Below are 21,488 nucleotides of genomic sequence, written 5' to 3'. Positions count from 1 at the left end.
GTGAAGCTAATGTGTTTGTCACCAAGGAAGGATCATCATTGCTAGGCTGGTCCGAAAAGAGAAAGTTTGGCATAAGGATCCAGGCAAATGCTGAGGACCCAGTTACTGTGGCGGAAATGAGAGACCAGTGGGAAAGAGAATTTTCCAGAGTATTCACGGAGGATCTGGGAAAACTAGAAGGTTACGAACATTGTATCAGACTAAAGAAGGGAGCTGTCCCTAGAATACACAAAGTTAGACCTGTCCCACAGAATCTCAGACAAAAGGTGAAGGAGGAAATCAAAGTGTTGCTTCAGAAGGGCATCATAGAGAAAATAGAAGGATCAGAGTGGTTGTCACCAGTCGTGGTGGCCACTAAAGCCAACAGAGACATAAGACTTTGTGATGACCTAAGAGACCTCAATAAGAATATTATAGTGGATCGCCACCCTTTACCGATCATCAGTGAAGAACTGGCCACATTGGGCAAAGCAAAGTGTTTCTCAGTAATTGATCTATCACAAGCATATCATCAGATACCGCTTTCACAGGATTGTCAGAACTTAACCTCATTTATCACCACTGAAGGGACATTCAAGTACTGCAGGATGTCATTTGTGTTGGCTTCAACAGCTGCTGTCTTTCAGAGGTTAATGAAGATGGTGATGGAAGGGATTAAGTATGTGATCATTTTCCAGGACGACATATTGGTCTATGCTGAGTCTGATGAAGAGCATGACAAGTTGTTGAGAGTGGTGTTGACAAGGTTGGGGGAAGCGGGTCTTACTGTGAAAAGGAGTACATGTAGGTTGTCCATGAACAGTGTTGAATATTTAGGTCACGTGGTGTCCGCACAATGGCTTAAACCCAAGTCAAGTCTAGTGGATGCTATTCAGAAAGCACCATGTCCCAGTGATAAGGATCAAGTTAGGTCCTTTTTAGGGCTGGCAGAATATGATCACAAATTTGTGAGAGACTTTGCCTGCATATCGACTCCACTAAAGGCTCTACTAAGGAAGGGCGTAAGATTTCAGTGGTCCACACAGTGTGATGAGGCATTTGAATTAATAAAACAAGGCATTGTACAAGCCCCCTCCATAGGAACATTTTATGCAAACGACAATACTGTGATGGTGGTTGATGCTAGTAATTTAGGATTGGGAGCCACATTAATGCAGTATGATACTAACAAAGGAGAGAGGGTGATAGCGTTCGCTTCCAGGGCTATCAGAGCAGCTGAAGAAAGGTATTCGGTAATAGAACGGGAGGCGTTGGCCATGTTCTGGGCAGTAAATCATTTCAAATATTTCCTGTGGGGAAGGAAGTTCACAGTACGGTCAGAACACAAACCCTTAGTGCAAGCTATTTAATAGTGGCAGGTGGGCTACTGGATCACCAAGAATAAGCAGGTGGGGCCTGGGTCTTCAACCGTATAATTTTGAGGTTTACTATTTGCCTGGGAAAAAGAATTTGGTGGCAGATTGTCTATCGAGACTACCGATAAGTCAAGATCAGACAGTCCAGGCACAAGATGAGGAGGAAGAACATGTGGTTGCTGAATTGGGCAGTGTAGACCAAGAGGAGTGGGAACATGCGGAGATGGTGGATCATGACCTCAGTCTTATAAAGCGGAGGACTATTGAAGGGTGGCCGGAAAAAGACTTACTTGAAAAAAGATTTGAGATATGGTGGGAGATACGTGATGAGTTGAGCCTAGTGGGAGATAGGTTGAGGAGGGGGAGTTGCATTGCACCCCCTGAGGCTGTGAGAAAAAGCTTACTAGAGCTAGCACACCAAGGTCATCTTGGAGAAGGTGCTACAAAAAGGAGGGTGAGGCATTGTTACTGGTGCTTGTCAACTGAGTGACAAAAATAAAGTGGTACGGGAAGTGCCTTTGATACCAAACTGTGTACCAGATCAGCCATGGCAGAAACTGGCTGTTGACATTCTGGGACCGGTACCTGGGTTAGGAGATGGGTTTAAGTACATTTTTGTGCTAGTGGACTTTCATTCCAAATGGGTGGAATGGGAAGTGGTGAGAGAAGTGACGGCAACATAGTTAGTATCCTTTTTGGAAAGAGTGTTTCTTAAGGAAGGTTGCCCTGCTGAACTGGTTTCAGACAATGGGGTGCAATTTGTCTCTCAATTTATGAGAAAGTGCTTACAGTATTATGGCATTAAACATGTTAGGACAGCTTTATACCACCCAAGAGCAAATGAGTTGGTTGAAAGAGTAAATAGATATATTAAAGGAGGGATTAAACTAGCGATATGCAATAGGCAACCTTGGAGAGAAGTATTGAATCACATGATGTGGAGCTACCTGACCACACCTCACTCCACTACGAAGGTATCTCCGTTTGTCTCTCTTAAAGGAAGGGAGCCTGGAACCAAGTTATGCCCTGGTTGGTTGGGGTTGACAGGAACAATGACAGTCGACAGAGAAGCCATAATGAAGTGGATTACCAAAAGTCAGACCAGCAATAAAGAGTCGTTTGACAAGAGGGAGTGTGCCAAGAGTAGAGAGTGTAATGTTGGAGATTGGGTGTGGGTAAAAAACCCCAGGGCTACACAGAAGTGTTTAGAAAGTACATATTTGGGTCCTAAGAGAATCGCCTCAGTGCGTGGAAGTGTTGTCATCATGGGGGGAGAAGTCTGGTCGCAGGGCATATTGGCTAAAGCTGGTAAGTGTGGTGTTGGAGCAGGTGGAGATGTGCAGAGTGAGAGTAAGGAGAGTTTGGATAGGAGTCAAGGGGGAAGTGATGAGCCTCCTGTAGATGCTCAGCCTGCAACTATGTGTGTCAGACCAGACAACAATGGTAATGACAACAAAAGAGTCACACGCAAACCTAATTGGTTAAAAGACTTTACTCAGTGACAATCTCTGTATTATAGTTTATTGTTTGGATTTCCCTAAATTTCTATTATTTTCTCCTTTTCTCTCGTCAAGTTTCTAATTAATATTTTATTGTATTTTTTTACTTTGCTAGTACTTATTTCTGGGAATTTGTATTGAAGTGTTTCCTATTATTGTTGTAAGGGGGAAGATATGTAAAGAACTGTGTTATGTAAGAACTGTGTTATGTCACTGTATTCCAGTTCCATGAGCTACACGTTCGTATCTCGCGGAACTGGAATGGGGGGGTTTGAAGGTTCATTACAGTTGGTGGAGTGAGCAGAGGTGGGCCCGCTTTTATAAAGCTTACCTTGAAGCTTATATGGCTTTTGTCTCTTTTCAGGACGCTTTATAAAAGTGACCATTAAAACATTTGCTGCCTTATTTTATATTGACTGTTAATTGCACACAGTGTACCACCAGCGTTAGCACTTACGTGCTGCGGGGTCCCTTGATGCAATTTTAAACATTCGCAAGGCGGAGGGGACAAGGAAAGAGTTAAGCGAGGCAAACTTGTTTTTACTCTCTGATTTCCTGTCCGACTTGTGAGAAAGTGCGCCTTGCTACCAGTGTTTAATAACGGGCACCTACAGAATCCGCCCGGTCTTTAGCAGGTGCAGAATCCGCCCGGCCAGGCATATGCCATAAGAATCCATCGGCCAGGCATATGCCATAAGAATCCATTGGCCAGGCATATGCCAGAAGAATCCATCGGCCAGGCATATGCCAGAAGAATCCATCGGCCAGGCATATGCCAGAAGAATTCATTGGCCAGGCATATGCCAGAAGAATCCACTGGTTTCATGCCTACATGATAATGTAATGCAATGGAAGAGGAATGCACAGCAGAGATCTTGCCTCCGCCCCGTGCCCCTCCTCCACCTTATCACTGCTTACTGCTTGTAAATTGGCTGGAGCGTAAAATGGAGGCATACAAGCAAAAGACTCAGTTTAATGCACCTCCCATTATAAAATGAGGGTGTTAAAGGTTGAAGACAAGAAAGGGGAGAACGAAAGGATGGGGCTCGGCCTGGGCGAAATGTAGCCTTGATGATCCGGGCTGTTCGAAAAGGCGCGCATCTGAAATTGTGAAGTGCCAATACAATAGACAGTAAACAGATTGTTCAGTTTTATGTCAAATAAAGATTTTTGATTTGCTAGGAATGCCTATTTTGCTAACCCAACATTTACCTTCTTGAAATTATATAAACTTTACTGGAGAGAAAGCCGTTTACAAAATGAGGAGCCCAAATGCAGATACGAGGAGTGGGATGTATTGGGGCTAGAGTAGAAGGGACACATGCAACATCACAGTATCCATACTAAGTCTTCCCTAGTGTGCAAGGTGAGGGTGGAATAAGCCTGTTCCGCATACATTAGGGGACAGATGGGGGCGCTTAACCGCTGCATCCATTAGCCACTGAAAGTAAAGAAGGATTAAAGCTCATTCCCAGAATATGCACTGGCTCAAAAGGTAAACAATGCACATTTCTCACGGGTAAGGAAATCCCCAGTGGCCCCCTCCTCCAGTGTCCCCCATTCTCTGGCCCTCTTCCTCTCTTGCCTGCCTGGTTTGGGCTGTGTTGAAATCGATGCCCCTTTGTGGTTCACTGATCATTATTCTTTTCTCGCGAGCCTCCATAGGGCCTGGGAAATGGAAATGGACAATGCCTGTCAATTACTGCGTCATGTCCATAGCCTTATGCGGGGGTTGCCAGTGTTTCCATTGTGTCACTGACACAGGGACGTTCTTCTGTGGTTTTATACCAATGTGGGACTTTTTTCATGCAGACATCTAAAACTCAGACATTTCTTTTATGAGTCGATGCCTATGTTCGCAGCAGGCGTCTTAGTCTTCAGAAGAAGATGAAATGCAATTTGCTATGATCACATGACGCTTAACGTTTGAATGTTGTCCACTGCAATAGATGACAATTGAGAACATCTAGTTATAATCAATCTAATTATATTTTTTATTTCCGGCCCACAGAAAAAAAATGAAAACCCATTCAGTCCTCGTCTTCCTCCTCCTCTTTGTGATCAGCTATGGCTCCTCGGAAAACTCCAGCATGTCCCGCGGGTGCGGGCTGGACATCTTCCCGCAGTACATCTATCTGTGTGATTTGGATTCCATCTGGGGGATTGTGGTGGAGGCTGTGGCGGGAGCTGGGGTTCTCACCACCTTGTTGCTGATGCTGATCTTGCTGGTGAGACTCCCTTTCATCAAAGAAAAGGAGAAGAGGAGCCCGCTGGGAATCCATTTCCTCTTCCTGCTGGGGACTCTGGGCTTGTTCGGCCTAGCCTTTGCGTTCATCATACAGATCGATGAAACCATCTGCTCTACCAGGAGGTTTTTATGGGGCGTTCTTTTTGCCTTGTGCTTCTCCTGTTTGCTAGTTCAAGGCTGGAGGCTGCGCAGACTAGTCCGGCATGGCAAGAGTCCATCCGGTTGGCATTTAACCGGCATGGCGCTGTGTCTAATGCTGGTTCAAGTCATCATCGCAACTGAATGGCTGATACTGACAGTCGTCAGAGAAAAGAAGCTGTCCTGCAATTATGAACCAATGGATTTCACCATGGCTTTAATTTATGTGATGGTCCTGATGGTGATCACCTTCTCCATGTCACTTTTTACACTCTGTGGAAAGTTTAAGAAGTGGAAGAAAAATGGAATATTTCTTATCATAACAATTTTTCTCTCGATCCTGATTTGGGTAGCTTGGATGACGATGTACTTATTTGGAAATTCCGAACTGAAGAAGGACGCATGGAACGATCCCACACTGGCAATCGCCTTGGTCTCAAATGGATGGGTGTTTCTCATCTTCCACTCCATCATAGAAGTCCATTGCTCTATTCTTCCATCGCAGCAGGAGAACGCACCCAACTATTTTGACACATCCCAACCGCGAATGCGCGAGACACCTTTTGAGGAAGATATCCAACTTCCAAGGAGCTATACGGAAAATAAAGCCTTCTCCATGGATGAGCATAATGCAGGTAAGAAAACATTATTTCTTTTGCAATTAAATACTATATTGAAGAACGCATGTGCTATAATCTATGTTACATTGATGTTGTGATCTTAATGAGTTGAAATATCCAAGCCAGTGAGATAGCTCAGCAAGTTGAGAGCTTGGATTACATTATCCATTATCAAGTACCAGAGTCAGTGGGTCAAAGTGTATTATTTGCCAATGAGACATTGCTCATGTGTCCTGGTTTCAGGAGGGGGTGGGGCATGAACCAGGGATTGAGCATACGACATGTCATATGGCAGATCTCCAGGAGTAGCCATGTGGGAAAGGCAATATGGGCTGTGAAGAATGGTCTTTGCGTAAAGACTTGCAAAAGAAGTATGTTTTAAGAGCCTTTTTGAACTGAAGGAGGTCTTCTTGGAATCTCAGATCTTCCCGGAGATCGTTCCATAGTATGGGACCAGTAAGCGTCAACATTCTTTCTCCCGATCCTGCTTTCTTTTAGTTGGTATCATGGGTTTGGCCAGCTCTCAATGTTCTGAGTGGTCTGGTGGGGGTGTACCTCGACACGGGGGAAGGCCCCCTCATTGACCTGCGAATAATGTGCAGGATTTTGAAGATTACACTGTGTCCTGTCAGGGGTCAGTGTAGGGATTTAGGGACTTAGGGTCAGTGCAGGGGTGTAAGCGCTTGGGGTTTGTGGACTTGTTTTCTGAGACTGACTACCAGGTGTGTTGCCCAGTTCTGGACCAGTTGTCATTCTTCCAAGGTATTCTTTGGGATCTGCGCATAGACACTGTTGCAATAATCCACCCAGCTCAGCACTAAAGCCTGGATGGTTTCCACTTTCTCAATATTATAATCTAATATTACAGTGCTTAGAAGAGGAAGAATCGGGTAAAAAACTCTAGCTACAAATATGAGACTATATTACATGATATGATATTATATAGTACCCTCCCTCTGGGAGCCGCGAGTGCCATGATAAAAATATGTTTTGCCCTGATAGGGCGCACAGGGCTTACTGCTGCACCCCATCCCACTCCACACCCTATTTAGAACGTACTCATATTTGCAACTTTTTTAGGCTGCCTGTACTCACTTCCTAAGAGCACTCAAAGGGGTTATACCTATAAAAGGCACACTAACTTCCCCTCTTTTCACCATGTTGAGTATTATTTAACCGCCTTCAAAGAGTTGGCACCTTTTGCAATGGTGAGCTTAGACTATGCTTGATCATTGATCACCTGGCTTTATTTCAACCACATGTAAATCCACAGGTGGGACGTGCCTGCTCCTGATCAAAGAGCAGGCTGCTGGAGCCTGTAATGACATATCAAGGCTCATTCACGCCACAATCTAATGCATAATATGATTTCCCACCTCAGGATTTCCAAGAAAAAATATTGGTTATATGTGACCTTACCAACCACAATTACTGAGTGGTAAATTTCATCGTGGACAAAATATGGAAAAAGACAGATTTTTAAAAAGATTTTGGGGTCCCCGAAGCCTCCTGTTTTTTTACACTTATAATGCCACCTCAACCCCATCCCGTCTCATTTTAACCCCTTTACCCCAATACCCTTTATTCATTTAATTAATGTTTGCTGGGTTGAAGCATGATGATTGATGGGTTTTAGAGTGAGGATCTTTTGTGATGACCGAAGTATCAACCAACCAGACTCCCGGTCCTGGACGCTGCATTTCTGAGCGAAGAAATGCAGAGCGCATGACTGGGACAGAAGAAGACCCATCATGACTGGGACAGAAGCATCCTGTCATGACTGGGACAGAAGCACCCACATCATGACTAGCATTCCCATCATGACTGGGACAGAAGCACCCCCCATCATGACTGGCAAAGAAGCATTGCCTTTGTGATGAGAACAGAAGCATCCCCGTCGTGACTGGGACAGAAGCATCCCCGTCGTGACTGGGACAGAAACACCCCTGTTGTGACTGGGACAGAAACACCCCTGCCATGACTGGGACAGAAGCATCCCCCATCATGACTGCGACAGAAGCGGCCCCCATCATGACTGGGACAGAAGCATCCCACATCATGACTGGGATAGAAGCATCCCCGTCATGACTGGGACAGGAGCACCCCCCCATCATGACTGGGACAAAAGCACCCCCCCATCATGACTGGGAAAGAAGAATCCCCGTCATGACTGGGACTGGAGCACCCCCCATCATGACTGGGAGAGAAGCACCCCCATCATGACTGGGACAGAAGCATTGCCTTCGTGACTGGGACAGAATAATCCCTGTCGTGACTGGGACAGAAGCATCCCCGTTGTGACTGGGACAGAAACACCCCCGTCATGACTAGGACAGAAGCATCTCTGTCACGACTGGGACAGAAGCACCCGCATCGTGACTGGGATAGAAGCATCCCCGTCGTGACTGGGACAGAAGCATCCCCGTCGTGACTGGGACAGAAGCATCCCCGTTGTGACTGGGACAGAAACACCCCTGTCATGACTGGGATAGAAGCATCTCTGTCATGACTGGGACAGAAGCACCCGCAACATGACTCTGACAGAAGCACCCCCATCATGACTGGGATAGAAGCATCCCAGTCATGACTGGGACAGAAGCACCCACGTCATGACTGGGACAGAAGCTCCCCCCATCATGCCTGGGACAGAAGCATCCCCATCATGACTGGGACAGAAGCACCCCCCATCATGACTGGGACAGAAGCATCCCCATCATGACTGGGAGAGAAGCACCCCCATCGTGACTGGGACAGAAGCATCCCTGTTGTGACTGAGACAGAAGCATCCCCGTTGTGACCGGGACAGAAGCATCCCCGTTGTGACTGGGACAGAAACACCCCCGTCATGACTGGGACAGAAGGATCTCCGTCACGACTGGGACAGAAGCACCCCCATCATGCTTCTGTCCCCCATCATGACTGGGATAGAGGCATCCCCGTCATGACTGGGAAAGAAGCACCCATGTCATGACTGGGACAGAAGCACCCACATCATGACTAGCATTCCCATCATGACCGGGACAGAAGCACCCCCCATCATGACTGGGACAGAAGCATCCCTGTCATGACTGGGACAGAATCCCCCCCCCCATCATGACTGGGACAGAAACAACCCCTTCATGACTGGGACAAAAGCACCCCCCCATCATGACTGGGACAGAAGCACCCCCCCATCATGACTGGGACAGAAGCAGCCCCCATCATGACTGGGACAGAAGCACCCCCATCATGACTGGGACAGAAGCACCCCCATTATGACTGGGACAGAAGCATTGCCTTCGTGACTGGGACAGAAGCATCCCTGTCGTGACTGGGACAGAAGCATCCCCGTCATGACTAGGACAGAAGCACCCCCGTCATGACTGGGACAGAAGCGTCCCCGTCATGAGTGGGACAGAAGCGTCCTCATCATGATTGGGACAGAAGCACCCACCATCATGACTGGGACAGAAGCATTCCTGTCATGGCTGGGACAGAAGCACCCCCGTCATGACTGGGACAGAAGCTGCCCCCATCATGACTGGGACAGAAGCACCCCCCATCATGACTGGGACAGAAGCACCCCCGTCATGACTGGGACAGAAGAAACCCCTTCATGTCTTGGACAGAAGCACCCCCTTCATGACTGGGACAGAAGCACCCCCCATCATGACTGGGACAGAAGCATCCCCGTCGTGACTGGGATAGAAGCATTGCCTTTGTGACTGGGACAGAAGCATCCCCGTCGTGACTGGGACAGAAGCATCCCCGTCGTGACTGGGACAGAAACACCCCCGACATTACTGGGACAGAAACCCCCTCGTCATGACTGGGACAGAAGCATCTCTGTCACGACTGGGACAGAAGCACCCTGTCATGACTGGGACAGAAGCATCCCCCATCATGACTGGGACAGAAGCAGCCCCCTTCATGACTGGGACAGAAGCAACCCCCATCATGCCTGGGACAGAAGCATCACCGTCATGACTGGGACAGGAGCACCCCCCCATCATGACTGGGACAGAAGCATCCCCGTCATGACTGGGAGAGAAGCACCCCCATCATGACTGGGACAGAAGCATTGCCTTCGTGACTGGGACAGAATAATCCCCGTCGTGACGGGGATAGAAGCATCCCCGATGTGACTGGGAAAGAAACACCCTGTCATGACTGGGACAGAAGCATCTCTGTCACGACTGGGACAGAAGCACCCGCATCATGACTCTGACAGAAGCACCCCCATCATGACTGGAATAGAAGCATCCCCGTCATGACTGGGACAGAAGCACCCACATAATGACTGGGACAGAAGCACCCACATCATGACTAGCATTCCCATCATGACTGGGCCATAAGCACCCCCCATCATGACTGGAACAGAAGCATCCCCGCCATGACTGCGACAGAAACAACCCCTTCATGACTGGGACAGAAACAACCCCTTCATGACTGGCACAGAAACAACCCCTTCATGACTGGGACAGAAGCATCCCCCATCATGACTGGGACAGAAGCACCCCACATCATGACTGTGACAGAAGCACCCCACATCATGACTGGGACAAAAGCATCCCCATCATGACTGGGACAGAAGCATCCCCATCATGACTGGGACAGAAGCATCCCCGTCGTGACTGGGACAGAAGCATCCCCGTCATGACTGGGACAGAAGCATCCCCGTTGTGACTAGGACATAAGCGTCTCCGTTGTGACTGGGACAGAAACATCCCCATCATGAATGGGACAGAAGCATCTCCGTCATGACTGGGACAGAAGCACCCCCTTCATGACTGGGATAGAAGCATTCCCATCATGACTGGAACAGAAGCATTCCCATCATGACTGGAACAGAAGCACCCACGTCATGACTGGGACAGAAGCACCCATGTCATGACTGGGACAGAGGAACCCACATCATGACTAGCATTCCCATCATGACTGGGACAGAAGCACCCGCTATCATGACTGGGACAGAAGCATCCCCGTCATGACTGGGACAGAAGCTCCCCCCCCCGTGCCTCATCATGACTGGTACAGAAACAACCCCTTCAAGACTGGCACAAAAGCAGTCCCATCACGACTGGGACTGAAGCATCCCCGTCATGACTTGGACAAATGCATCCCCATCGTGACTGGGACAGAAGCATCCCCATCATGACTGGGGCAGAAGCATCCCTGTCATGACTGGGACAGAAGCACCCCCCATCATGACTGAGACAGAAGCACCCCCCATCATGACTGGGACAGAAGCATCCCTGTCATGACTGGGACAGAAGCGCCCACCCCCCCCCCCCATCATGACTGGGACAGAAGCACCCCCATCATGACTGGGCCAGAAGCACCCACCATCATGACTGGGACAGAAGCATCCCTGTTATGACTGGGACAGAAACACACCCCCCCCCCATCATGACTGGGACAGAAGCATCCCCATCATGACTGGGACAGAAGCATTCCCGTCATGACTGGGACAGAAGCATTCCCGTCATGACTGGGACAGAAGCGTCCTCATCATGACTGGGACAGAAGCACCCCCCATCCTGACACGGACAGAAGCATCCCTGTCATGACTGGGATAGAAGCACCCCTTTCATGACTGGGAGAGAAGCTCCCCCCATCATGACTGGGACAGAAGCACCCCCCCATCATGACTGGGACAGAAGCATCCCTGCCATGACTGGGACAGAAACACCCCCCCCCCCCATCATGACTGGGACAGAAGCATCCCCATCGTGACTGGGACAGAAGCATCCCCGTCGTGACTAGGACAAAAGCATCTCCGTTGTGACTGGGACAGAAACATCCCCATCATGAATGGGACAGAAGCATCTCCGTCATGACTGGGACAGAAGCACCCCCTTCATTACTGGGATAGAAGCATTCCCATCATGACTGGAACAGAAGCACCCACGTCATGACTGGGACAGAAGCACCCATGTCATGACTGGGACAGAAGAACCCACATCATGACTAGCATTCCCATCATGACTGGGACAGAAGCACCCGCTATCATGACTGGGACAGAAGCATCCCTGTCATGACTGGGACAGAAGCTCCCCCCCCCCCCGTGCCTCATCATGACTGGTACAGAAACAACCCCTTCAAGACTGGCACAAAAGCAGTCCCATCACGACTGGGACAGAAGCATCCCCGTCATGACTTGGACAAATGCATCCCCATCATGACTGGGACAGAAGCATCCCCATCATGACTGGGGCAGAAGCATCCCTGTCATGACTGGGACAGAAGCACCCCCCATCATGACTGAGACAGAAGCACCCCCCATCATGACTGGGACAGAAGCATCCCTGTCATGACTGGGACAGAAGCGCCCACCCCCCCCCATCATGACTGGGACAGAAGCATCCCCATCATGACTGGGACAGAAGCATCCCCATCATGACTGGGACGGAAGCACCCCCATCATGACTGGGACAGAAGCATTCCCGTCATGACTGGGACAGAAGCATTCCCGTCATGACTGGGACAGAAGCGTCCTCATCATGACTGGGACAGAAGCACCCCCCATCTTGACACGGACAGAAGCATCCCTGTCATGACTGGGATAGAAGCACCCCTTTCATGACTGGGAGAGAAGCTCCCCCCATCATGACTGGGACAGAAGCACCCCCCCCATCATGACTGGGACAGAAGCATCCCTGCCATGACTGGGACAGAAACCCCCCCCCCCCATCATGACTGGGACAGAAGCATCCCCCATCATGACTTGGACAGAAGCATCCCCATCATGACTGGGACAGAAGCACCCCTGTCATGACTGGGAGAGAAGCTCCTCCCATCATGACTGGGACAGAAGCACCCCCCATCATGACTGGGACAGAAGCACCCCTGTCATTACTGGGACAGAAGCACCCCTTCATGACTTGGACAGAAGCACCCCCTTCATGACTGGGGCAGAAGCACCCCCCATCATGACTGGGACAGAAGCATCCCTGTCATGACTGGGACAGAAGCCCCTCCCCCATCATGACTGGGACAGAAGCACCCCCATCATGACTCGGACAGAAGTATCTCCACCATCACTGGGACAGAAGCACCCCCCATCATGACTGGGACAGAAGCATCCCCGTCATGACTGGGACAGAAGCGCCTACCCCCCGCCATCATGACTGGGACAGAAGCATCCCCATCATGACTGGGACAGAAGCACCTCCATCATGACTGGGACAGAAGCATCCCCATCATGAATGGAACAGAAGCGTCGCCGTCATGACTGGGACAGAAGCGTGCTCATCATGACTGGGACAGAAGCACCCCCATCATGACTGGGACAGAAGCATCCCTGTCTTGGCTGGGACAGAAGCACCCCCATTATGACTGGGACAGAAGCACCCCCCATCATGACTGGGACAGAAGCAGCCCCTTCATGACTTGGACAGAAGCACCCCCTTCATGACTGGGACAGAAGCACCCCCTTCATGACTGGGAGAGAAGCACCCCCATCATGACTGGGACAGAAGCATCCCTGTCATGACTGGGACAGAAGCATTGCCGTTGTGACTGGGACAGAAGCATCCCCATTGTGACTGGGACAGAAGCATCCCTGTCATGACCGGGACAGAAGCATCCCCGTTGTGACTGGGACAGAAACACCCCCGTCATAACTGGGACAGAAGCATCTCTGTCACGACTGGGACACATGCACCCCGTCATGACTGGGACAGAAGCACCCCCCATCATGACTGGGACAGAAGCATCCTCGTCATGACCTGGACAGCAGCACCCCCCATCATGACTGGGACAGAAGCACCCCCCATCATGACTGGGACAGAAGCATCCCCAACATGACTGGGACAGGAGCATCCCCCATCATGACTGGGAGAGAAGCACCCCTATCATCACTGGGACAGAAGCATTGCCTTTGTGACTGGGACAGAAGCATCCCCATTTTGACTGGGACAGAAGCATCGCTGTTGTGACTGGGACAGAAACACCCTCGTCATGACTGGGACAGAAGCATCTCTGTCATGACTGGGACAGAAGCACCCCCATCATGATTGGGATAGACGCATCCACGTCATGACTGGGACAGAAGCACCCATATCATGATTAGCATTCCCATCATGACTGGGACAGAAGCACCCCCCATCATAACTGGGACCGAAGCATCCCTGTCATGACTGGGACAGAAACAACCCCTTCATGACTGGGACAGAAGCACTCCCATCATGACTGAGACAGAAGCCCCCCTTCCCCATCATGACTGGGAGATAAGCACCCCCATCATGACTGGGACAGAAGCACCCCCATCATGACTGGGACAAAAGCATCCCCTTCATGACTGGGACAAAAGCATCCCCATCATGACTGGGACAGAGGCATCCCCATCATGACTGGGACAGAAGCATCCCCGTCGTGACTGGGACAGAAGCATCCCCGTTGTGACTGGGACAGAAACATCACCATCATGACTCGGACAGAAGCACCTCCATCATGACTGGGATAGAAGCATCCCCTTCATGACTGGGACAGAAGCACCCACATCCCGACTGGGACAGAAGCACCCACATCATGACTGGGACAGAAACACCCCCCATCATGACTTGGACAGAAGCATCCCATCGCTGTCATGACTGGGACAGAAGCATCCCCATCATGACTGGGACAGAAGCACCCCCACCATGGCTGGGACAGAAGCATCCCTGTCCTGACTGGAACAGAAGCGTTCCCGTCATGACTGGGACAGAAGCGTCCCCATCATGACTAGGACAGAAGCACCCCCGTCATGACTGGGACAGAAGCACCCCCCATCATGACTGGGACAGAAGCACCACCGTCATTACTGGGACAGAAGCACCCCCTTCATGACTGGGATAGAAGCACCCCCCATCATGACTGGGACAGAAGCAATCCATCCCTGTCATGACCGGGACAGAAACCCCCCCCCCATCATCACTGGGACAGAAACAACCCCAACCTGACTGGGACAGAAGCACCCCCATCATGACTGGGACAGAAGCATCCCTGTCATGACTGGGACAGAAGCACTCGCCGTCATGACTGGGACAGAAGCATCCCCATCATGACTGGGAGAGAAGCACCCCTATCATCACTGGGACAGAAGCATTGCCTTTGTGACTGGGACAGAAACACCCTCGTCATGACTGGGACAGAAGCATCTCTGTCACGACTGGGACAGAAGCACCCCCATCATGATTGGGATAGACGCATCCACGTCATGACTGGGACAGAAGCACCCATATCATGATTAGCATTCCCATCATGACTGGGACAGAAGCACCCCCCATCATAACTGGGACCGAAGCATCCCTGTCATGACTGGGACAGAAACAACCCCTTCATGACTGGGACAGAAGCACTCCCATCATGACTGGGACAGAAGCCCCCCTTCCCCATCATGACTGGGAGAGAAGCATCCCCTTCATGACTGGGACAGAAGCACCCACATCCCGACTGGGACAGAAGCACCCACATCATGACTGGGACAGAAGCACCCACATCATGACTAGCATTCCCATCATGACTGGGACAGAAACACCCCCCATCATGACTGGGACAGAAGCATCCCATCGCTGTCATGACTGGGACAGAAGCATCCCCATCATGACTGGGACAGAAGCACCCCCACCATTGCTGGGACAGAAGCATCCCTGTCCTGACTGGAACAGAAGCGTTCCCGTCATGACTGGGACAGAAGCGTCCCCATCATGACTAGGACAGAAGCACCCCCGTCATGACTGGGACAGAAGCACCCCCCATCAAGACTGGGACAGAAGCACCACCGTCATTACTGGGACAGAAGCACCCCCTTCATGACTGGGATAGAAGCACCCCCCATCATGACTGGGACAGAAGCAATCCATCCCTGTCATGACCGGGACAGAAACCCCCCCCATCATCACTGGGACAGAAACAACCCCAACCTGACTGGGACAGAAGCACCCCCATCATGACTGGGACAGAAGCGTCCCTGTCATGACTGGGACAGAAGCACTCGCCGTCATGACTGGGACAGAAGCATCCCCGTCATGACTGGGACAAAATCATCGCCCATCATGACTAGTATCCCCATCATGACAGGGACAGAAGCACCCCCATCCCGACTGGGACAGAAGCATCCCTGTAATGACTGGGACAGACACTGCTCCCAATCATGACTGCGACTGAAACAACCCCTTCATGACTGGGGCAGAACCATCCCCATCATGACTGGGACAGAAGCACCCACATCATGACTGGGACAGAGGCACCCACATCATGACTAGCATTCCCATCATGACTGGGACAGAAGCACCCTCAATCATGACTGGGACAGAAGCCCCCCCCATCATGACTTGGACAGGATCATCCCATCCCTGTCATGACTGGGACAGAAGCATCCCCATCATGACTGGGACAGAAGTACCCCCATCATGGCTGGGACAGAAGCATCCCCGTCATGGCTGGAACAGAAGCGTCCCCGTCATGACTGGGACAGAAGCGTCCCCATCATGACTGGGACAGAAGCACCCCCGTCATGACTGGGACAAAAGCACCCCCCATCATGACTGGGACAGAAGCACCCCCGTCATTACTGGGACAGAAGCACCCCCTTCATGACTGAGATAGAAGCACCCCCCATCATGACTGGGACAGAAGCAATCCATCCCTGTCATGACCGGCACAGAAACCCCCCCCATCATGACTGGGACAGAAACAACCCCATCCTGACTGGGACAGAAGCACCCCCATCATGACTGGGACAGAAGCATCCCCGTCATGACTGGGACAAAATCATCCCCCATCATGACTAGCATCCCCATCATGACTGGGACAGAAGCAATCCATCCCTGTCATAACCGGGACAGAAACCCCCCCCCCCATCATGACTGGGACAGAAACAACCCCATCCTGACTGGGACAGAAGCACCCCCATCATGACTGGGACAGAAGCATCCCCGTCATGACTGGGACAGAAGAACCCCCATCCTGACTGGGACAGAAGCATCCCCATCATGACTGGGACAGAAGCACCCACATCATGACTGGGACAGAAGCACCCACATCATGACTAGCATTCCCTTCATGACTGGGGCAGAAGCACCCCCCATCATGACTGGGACAGAAGCCCCCCCCCAATCATGACTGGGCAGAAGCACCCCTGTCATGACTGGGACAGAAGCATCCCATCCCTGTCATGACTGGGACAGAAGCATCCCCATCATGACTGGGACAGAAGCACCCCCATCATGGCTGGGACAGAAGCATCCCCGTCATGACTGGGACAGAAGCCCCCCTTCCCCATCATGACTGGGACAGAAGCACCCCCATCATAACTGGGACAGAAGCACCCTCCATCATGACTGGGACAGAAGCACGCCACATCATGACTGGGACAAAAGCATCCCCGTCATGACTGGGACAAAAGCATCCCCATCATGACTGGGACAGAAGCATCCCCATCATGACTGGGACAGAAACATCCCTGTCGTGACTGGGACAGAAGCATCCCCATGTTGACTCGGACAGAAGCACCTCCATCATGACTGGGATAGAAGCATCCCCTTCATGACTGGGACAGAAGCACCCACATCCTGACTGAGACAGAAGCACCCACATCATGACTGGGACAGAAGCACCCACATCATGACTAGCATTCCCATCATGACTGGGACAGAAGCACCCCGTCATGACTGGGACAGAAGCACCCTGCATCATGACTGGGACAGAAGCATCCCATCGCTGTCATGACTGGGACAGAAGCATCCCCGTCATGACTGGAACAGAAGCGTTCCCGTCATGACTGGGACAGAAGCGTCCCCATCATGACTAGGACAGAAGCACCCCCCATCATGACTGGGACAGAAGCACCCCCTTCATGACTGGGATAGAAGCACCCCCCATCATGACTGGGACAGAAGCAATCCATCCCTGTCATGACCGGGACGGAAACCCCCCCTCACCCCATCATCACTGGGACAGAAACAACCCCATCCTGACTGGGACAGAAGCACCCACATCATGACTGGGACAGAAGCATCCCTGTCATGACTGGGACAGGATCACTCGCCGTCATGACTGGGACAGAATCATCTCTGTAATGACTGGGACAGACACCGCTCCCAATCATGACTGCGATAGAAACAACCCCTTCATGACTGGGGCAGAAGCATCCCCATCAGGACTGGGACAGAAGCACCCCCAATCATGACTGGGACAGAAGCCCCCCCCATCGTGACTGGGGCAGAAGCACCCCGTCATGACTGGGACAGAAGCACCCCCCCATCATTACTTGGACAGGAGCATCCCATCCCTGTCATGACTGGGACAGAAGCATCCCCGTCATGACAGGAACAGAAGCGTCCCAGTCATGACTGGGACAGAAGCGTCCCCATCATGGCTGGGACAGAAGCATCCCCATCATGGCTGGGACAGAAGCAACCCCGTCATGACTGGAACAGAAGCGTCCCCGTCATGACTGTGACAGAAGCGTCCCCATCATGACTGGGACAGAAGCACCCCCGTCATGACTGGGACAAAAGCACCCCCCATCATGACTGGGACAGAAGCACCCCCTTCATGACTGGGACAGAAGCACCCCCTTCATGACTGAGCTAGAAGCACCCCCCATCATGACTGGGACAGAAGCAATCCATCCCTGTCATGACCGGGACAGAAACCCCCCCCCCCCATCATGACTGGGACAGAAACAACCCCATCCTGACTGAGACAGAAGCATCCCCGTCATGACTGGGACAAAATCATCCCCCATCATGACTAGCATCCCCATCATGACTGGGACAGAAGCAATCCATCCTTGTCATGACCGGGACAGAAACCCCCCCCCATCATGACTGGGACAGAAACAACCCCATCCTGACTGGGACAGAAGCACCCCCGTCATGACTGGGACAAAATCATCCCCCATCATGACTAGCATCCCCATCATGACTGGGACAGAAGCACCACCATCCTGACTGGGACAGAAGCATCCCTGTGATGACTGGGACAGACACCGCCCCCAATCATGACTGCGACAGAAACAACCCCTTCATGACTGGGGCAGAAGCATCCCCATCATGACTGGGACAGAAGCATCCACATCATGACTGGGACAGAAGCACCCACATCATGACTAGCATTCCCATCATGACTGGGACAGAAGCACCCCCCATCATGACTGGGACAGAAGCCCCCCCCATCATGACTTGTGCAGAAGGACCCCCGTCATGAATGGGACAGAAGCACCCCCCATCATGACTGGGACAGAAGCATCCCTGTCATGACTGGGACAGAAGCGTCCCCATCATGACTGGGACAGAAGCACCCCCATCATGACTGGGACAGAAGCACCCCCCCATCATGACTGGGACAGAAGCACCCCCCATCAGGACTGGGACAGTAGCACCCCCGTCATTACTGGGACAGAAGCACCCCCTTCATGACTGGGACAGAAGCACCCCCATCATGACTGGGACAGAAGCACCCCCATCATGACTGGGACAGAAGCATCCCCGTCATGACTGGGACAGAAGCACCCCCATCATGACTGGGATAGAAGCATCCCCGTCATGACTGGGACAGAAGCATCCCCGTCATGACTGGGACAAAATCATCCCCCATCATGACTAGCATCCCCATCATGACTGGGACAGAAGCACCCCCATCCTGACTGGAACAGAAGCATCCCTGTCATGACTGGGACAGACACCGCCCCCAATCATGACTGCGACAGAAACAACCCCTTCATGACTAGGGCAGAAGCATCCCCATCATGACTGGGACAGAAGCACCCCCTTCATGACTAGGACAGAAGCACCCCCTTCATGACTGGGACAGAAACACCCCCCCCTCCCATCATGACTCGGACAGAAGCACCCCTGCCATGACTGGGACAGAAGCACCCCCCATCATGACTGGGACAGAAGCATCCCCGTCATGACTGGGACAGAAGCACCCACATCATGACTAGCATCCCCATCATGACTGGGACAGAAGCATCGCCATCATGACTGGGACAGAAGCATTCCCGTCATGACTGGGACAGAAGCGTCCCCATCATGACTGGGACAGAAGCATCCTCATCATGACTGGGACAGAAGCACCCCCCCATCATGACTGGGACAGAAGCACCCCCTTCATGACTGGGACAGAAGCGCCCCCCATCATGACTGGGACAGAAGCGTCCCCCATCATGACTGGGACAGAAGCGTCCCCATCATGACTGGGACAGAAGCATCCCCGTCATGACTGGGACAGAAGCACCCCCGTCATGAGTGGGACAGAAGCACCCCGTCATGACTGGGACAGAAGCAGCCCAATCATTACTGGGACAAAAGCATCCCATCCATGTCATGACTGGGACAGAAGCCCCCCCCCCATCATGACTGGGACAGAAGCACCCCCATCATGACTGGGACAAAAGCACCACCATCATGACTGGGACAGAAGCACTTCCCATAATGACTGGGACAAAAGCATCCCCATCATGACTGGGACAGAAGCGTCCCCCATCATGACTGGGACGGAAGCGTCTCCATCATTACTGGGACAGAAGCATCCCCGTCATGACTGGGACAGAAGCACCCCCGTCATGACAGGGACAGAAGCACCCCTGTCATGACTGGGACAGAAGCACCCCACATCATGACTGGGACAGAAGCAGCCCCATCATTACTGGGACAGAAGCATCCCATCCATGTCATGACTGGGACAGAAGCCCCCCCCCCCATCATGACTGGGACAGAAGCACCCCGATCATGACTGGGACAGAAGCACCCGCATCATGACTGGGACAGAAGCACTTCCCATAATGACTGGGACAGAAGCATCCCCATCATGACTGGGACAAAAGTATCCCCCATCATGAATAGCACCCCCCTCCTGACTGGGACGGAAGCATCCCTGTCATGACTGGGACAGACACCCCCCAACCCCATCATGACTGGGACAGAAACAACCCCTTCATGACTGGGACAGAAGCACCCCCTTCATGACTGGGACAGAAGCGCCCCCCATCATGACTGGGACAGAAGCACCCCCGTCATGACTGGGACAGAAGCACCCCCTTCATGACTGGGACAGAAGCATCACTGTCATGACTGGGACAGAAGCCCCCCCCCCCCATCATGACTGGGACAGAAACAAGCCCATCATGACTGGGACAGAAGCACCCCCATCATGGCTGGGACAGAAGCACCCACATCATGACTGGGACAAAAGCACCCCCCATAATGACTAGCATCCCCATTATTACTGGAACAGAAGCATCCCTTCATGACTGGGACAGAAGCCCCCTCCCCCCCATCATGACTGGGACAGAAACAACCCCATCATGACTGGGACAGAAACACCCTCCATCATGACTGAGACAGAAGCACCCCCGTCATTACTGGGACAGAGGCACCCCTTCATGACTGGGACAGAAGCACCCCCTTCATGACTGGGACAGAAGCACCCTCTTCATGACTGGGACAGAAGCACCCCTTCATGACTGGGACAGAAGCACCCCCTTCATGACTGGGACAGAAACAACCCCATCATGACTCGGACAGAAGCACCCCCATCATGACTGGGACAGAGGTATCCCCGTCATGACTGGGACAGAAGCACCCCTGTCATTACTGGGACAGAAGCATCCCCATAATGACTGGGACAGAAGCACCCCCATCATGACTGGGACAGAAGC

General features: G+C 51.7%; 1 protein-coding gene across 2 annotated transcripts in view; it reads left to right on the top strand.

The window, feature by feature from the left end:
- The window catches only part of GPRC5B (G protein-coupled receptor class C group 5 member B), a 307,339-nt gene that overhangs the window by 145,244 nt on the left and 140,607 nt on the right, over positions 1-21,488 (top strand). For both annotated transcript variants that reach the window (XM_069647166.1, XM_069647167.1), the window contains exon 2: positions 4,866-5,875. In XM_069647166.1, coding sequence (XP_069503267.1) covers positions 4,873-5,875 — 1,003 coding nt within the window. In that variant the 5' untranslated portion in view covers positions 4,866-4,872. The remainder of the gene's footprint in view (positions 1-4,865; positions 5,876-21,488) is intronic.

Source organism: Ambystoma mexicanum, chromosome 2q (assembly GCF_040938575.1).
Source record: "Ambystoma mexicanum isolate Mex_15411 chromosome 2q, UKY_AmexF1_1, whole genome shotgun sequence".
NCBI lineage: Eukaryota > Metazoa > Chordata > Amphibia > Caudata > Ambystomatidae > Ambystoma > Ambystoma mexicanum.
This window is presented reverse-complemented; position numbering and strand designations above follow the sequence as displayed.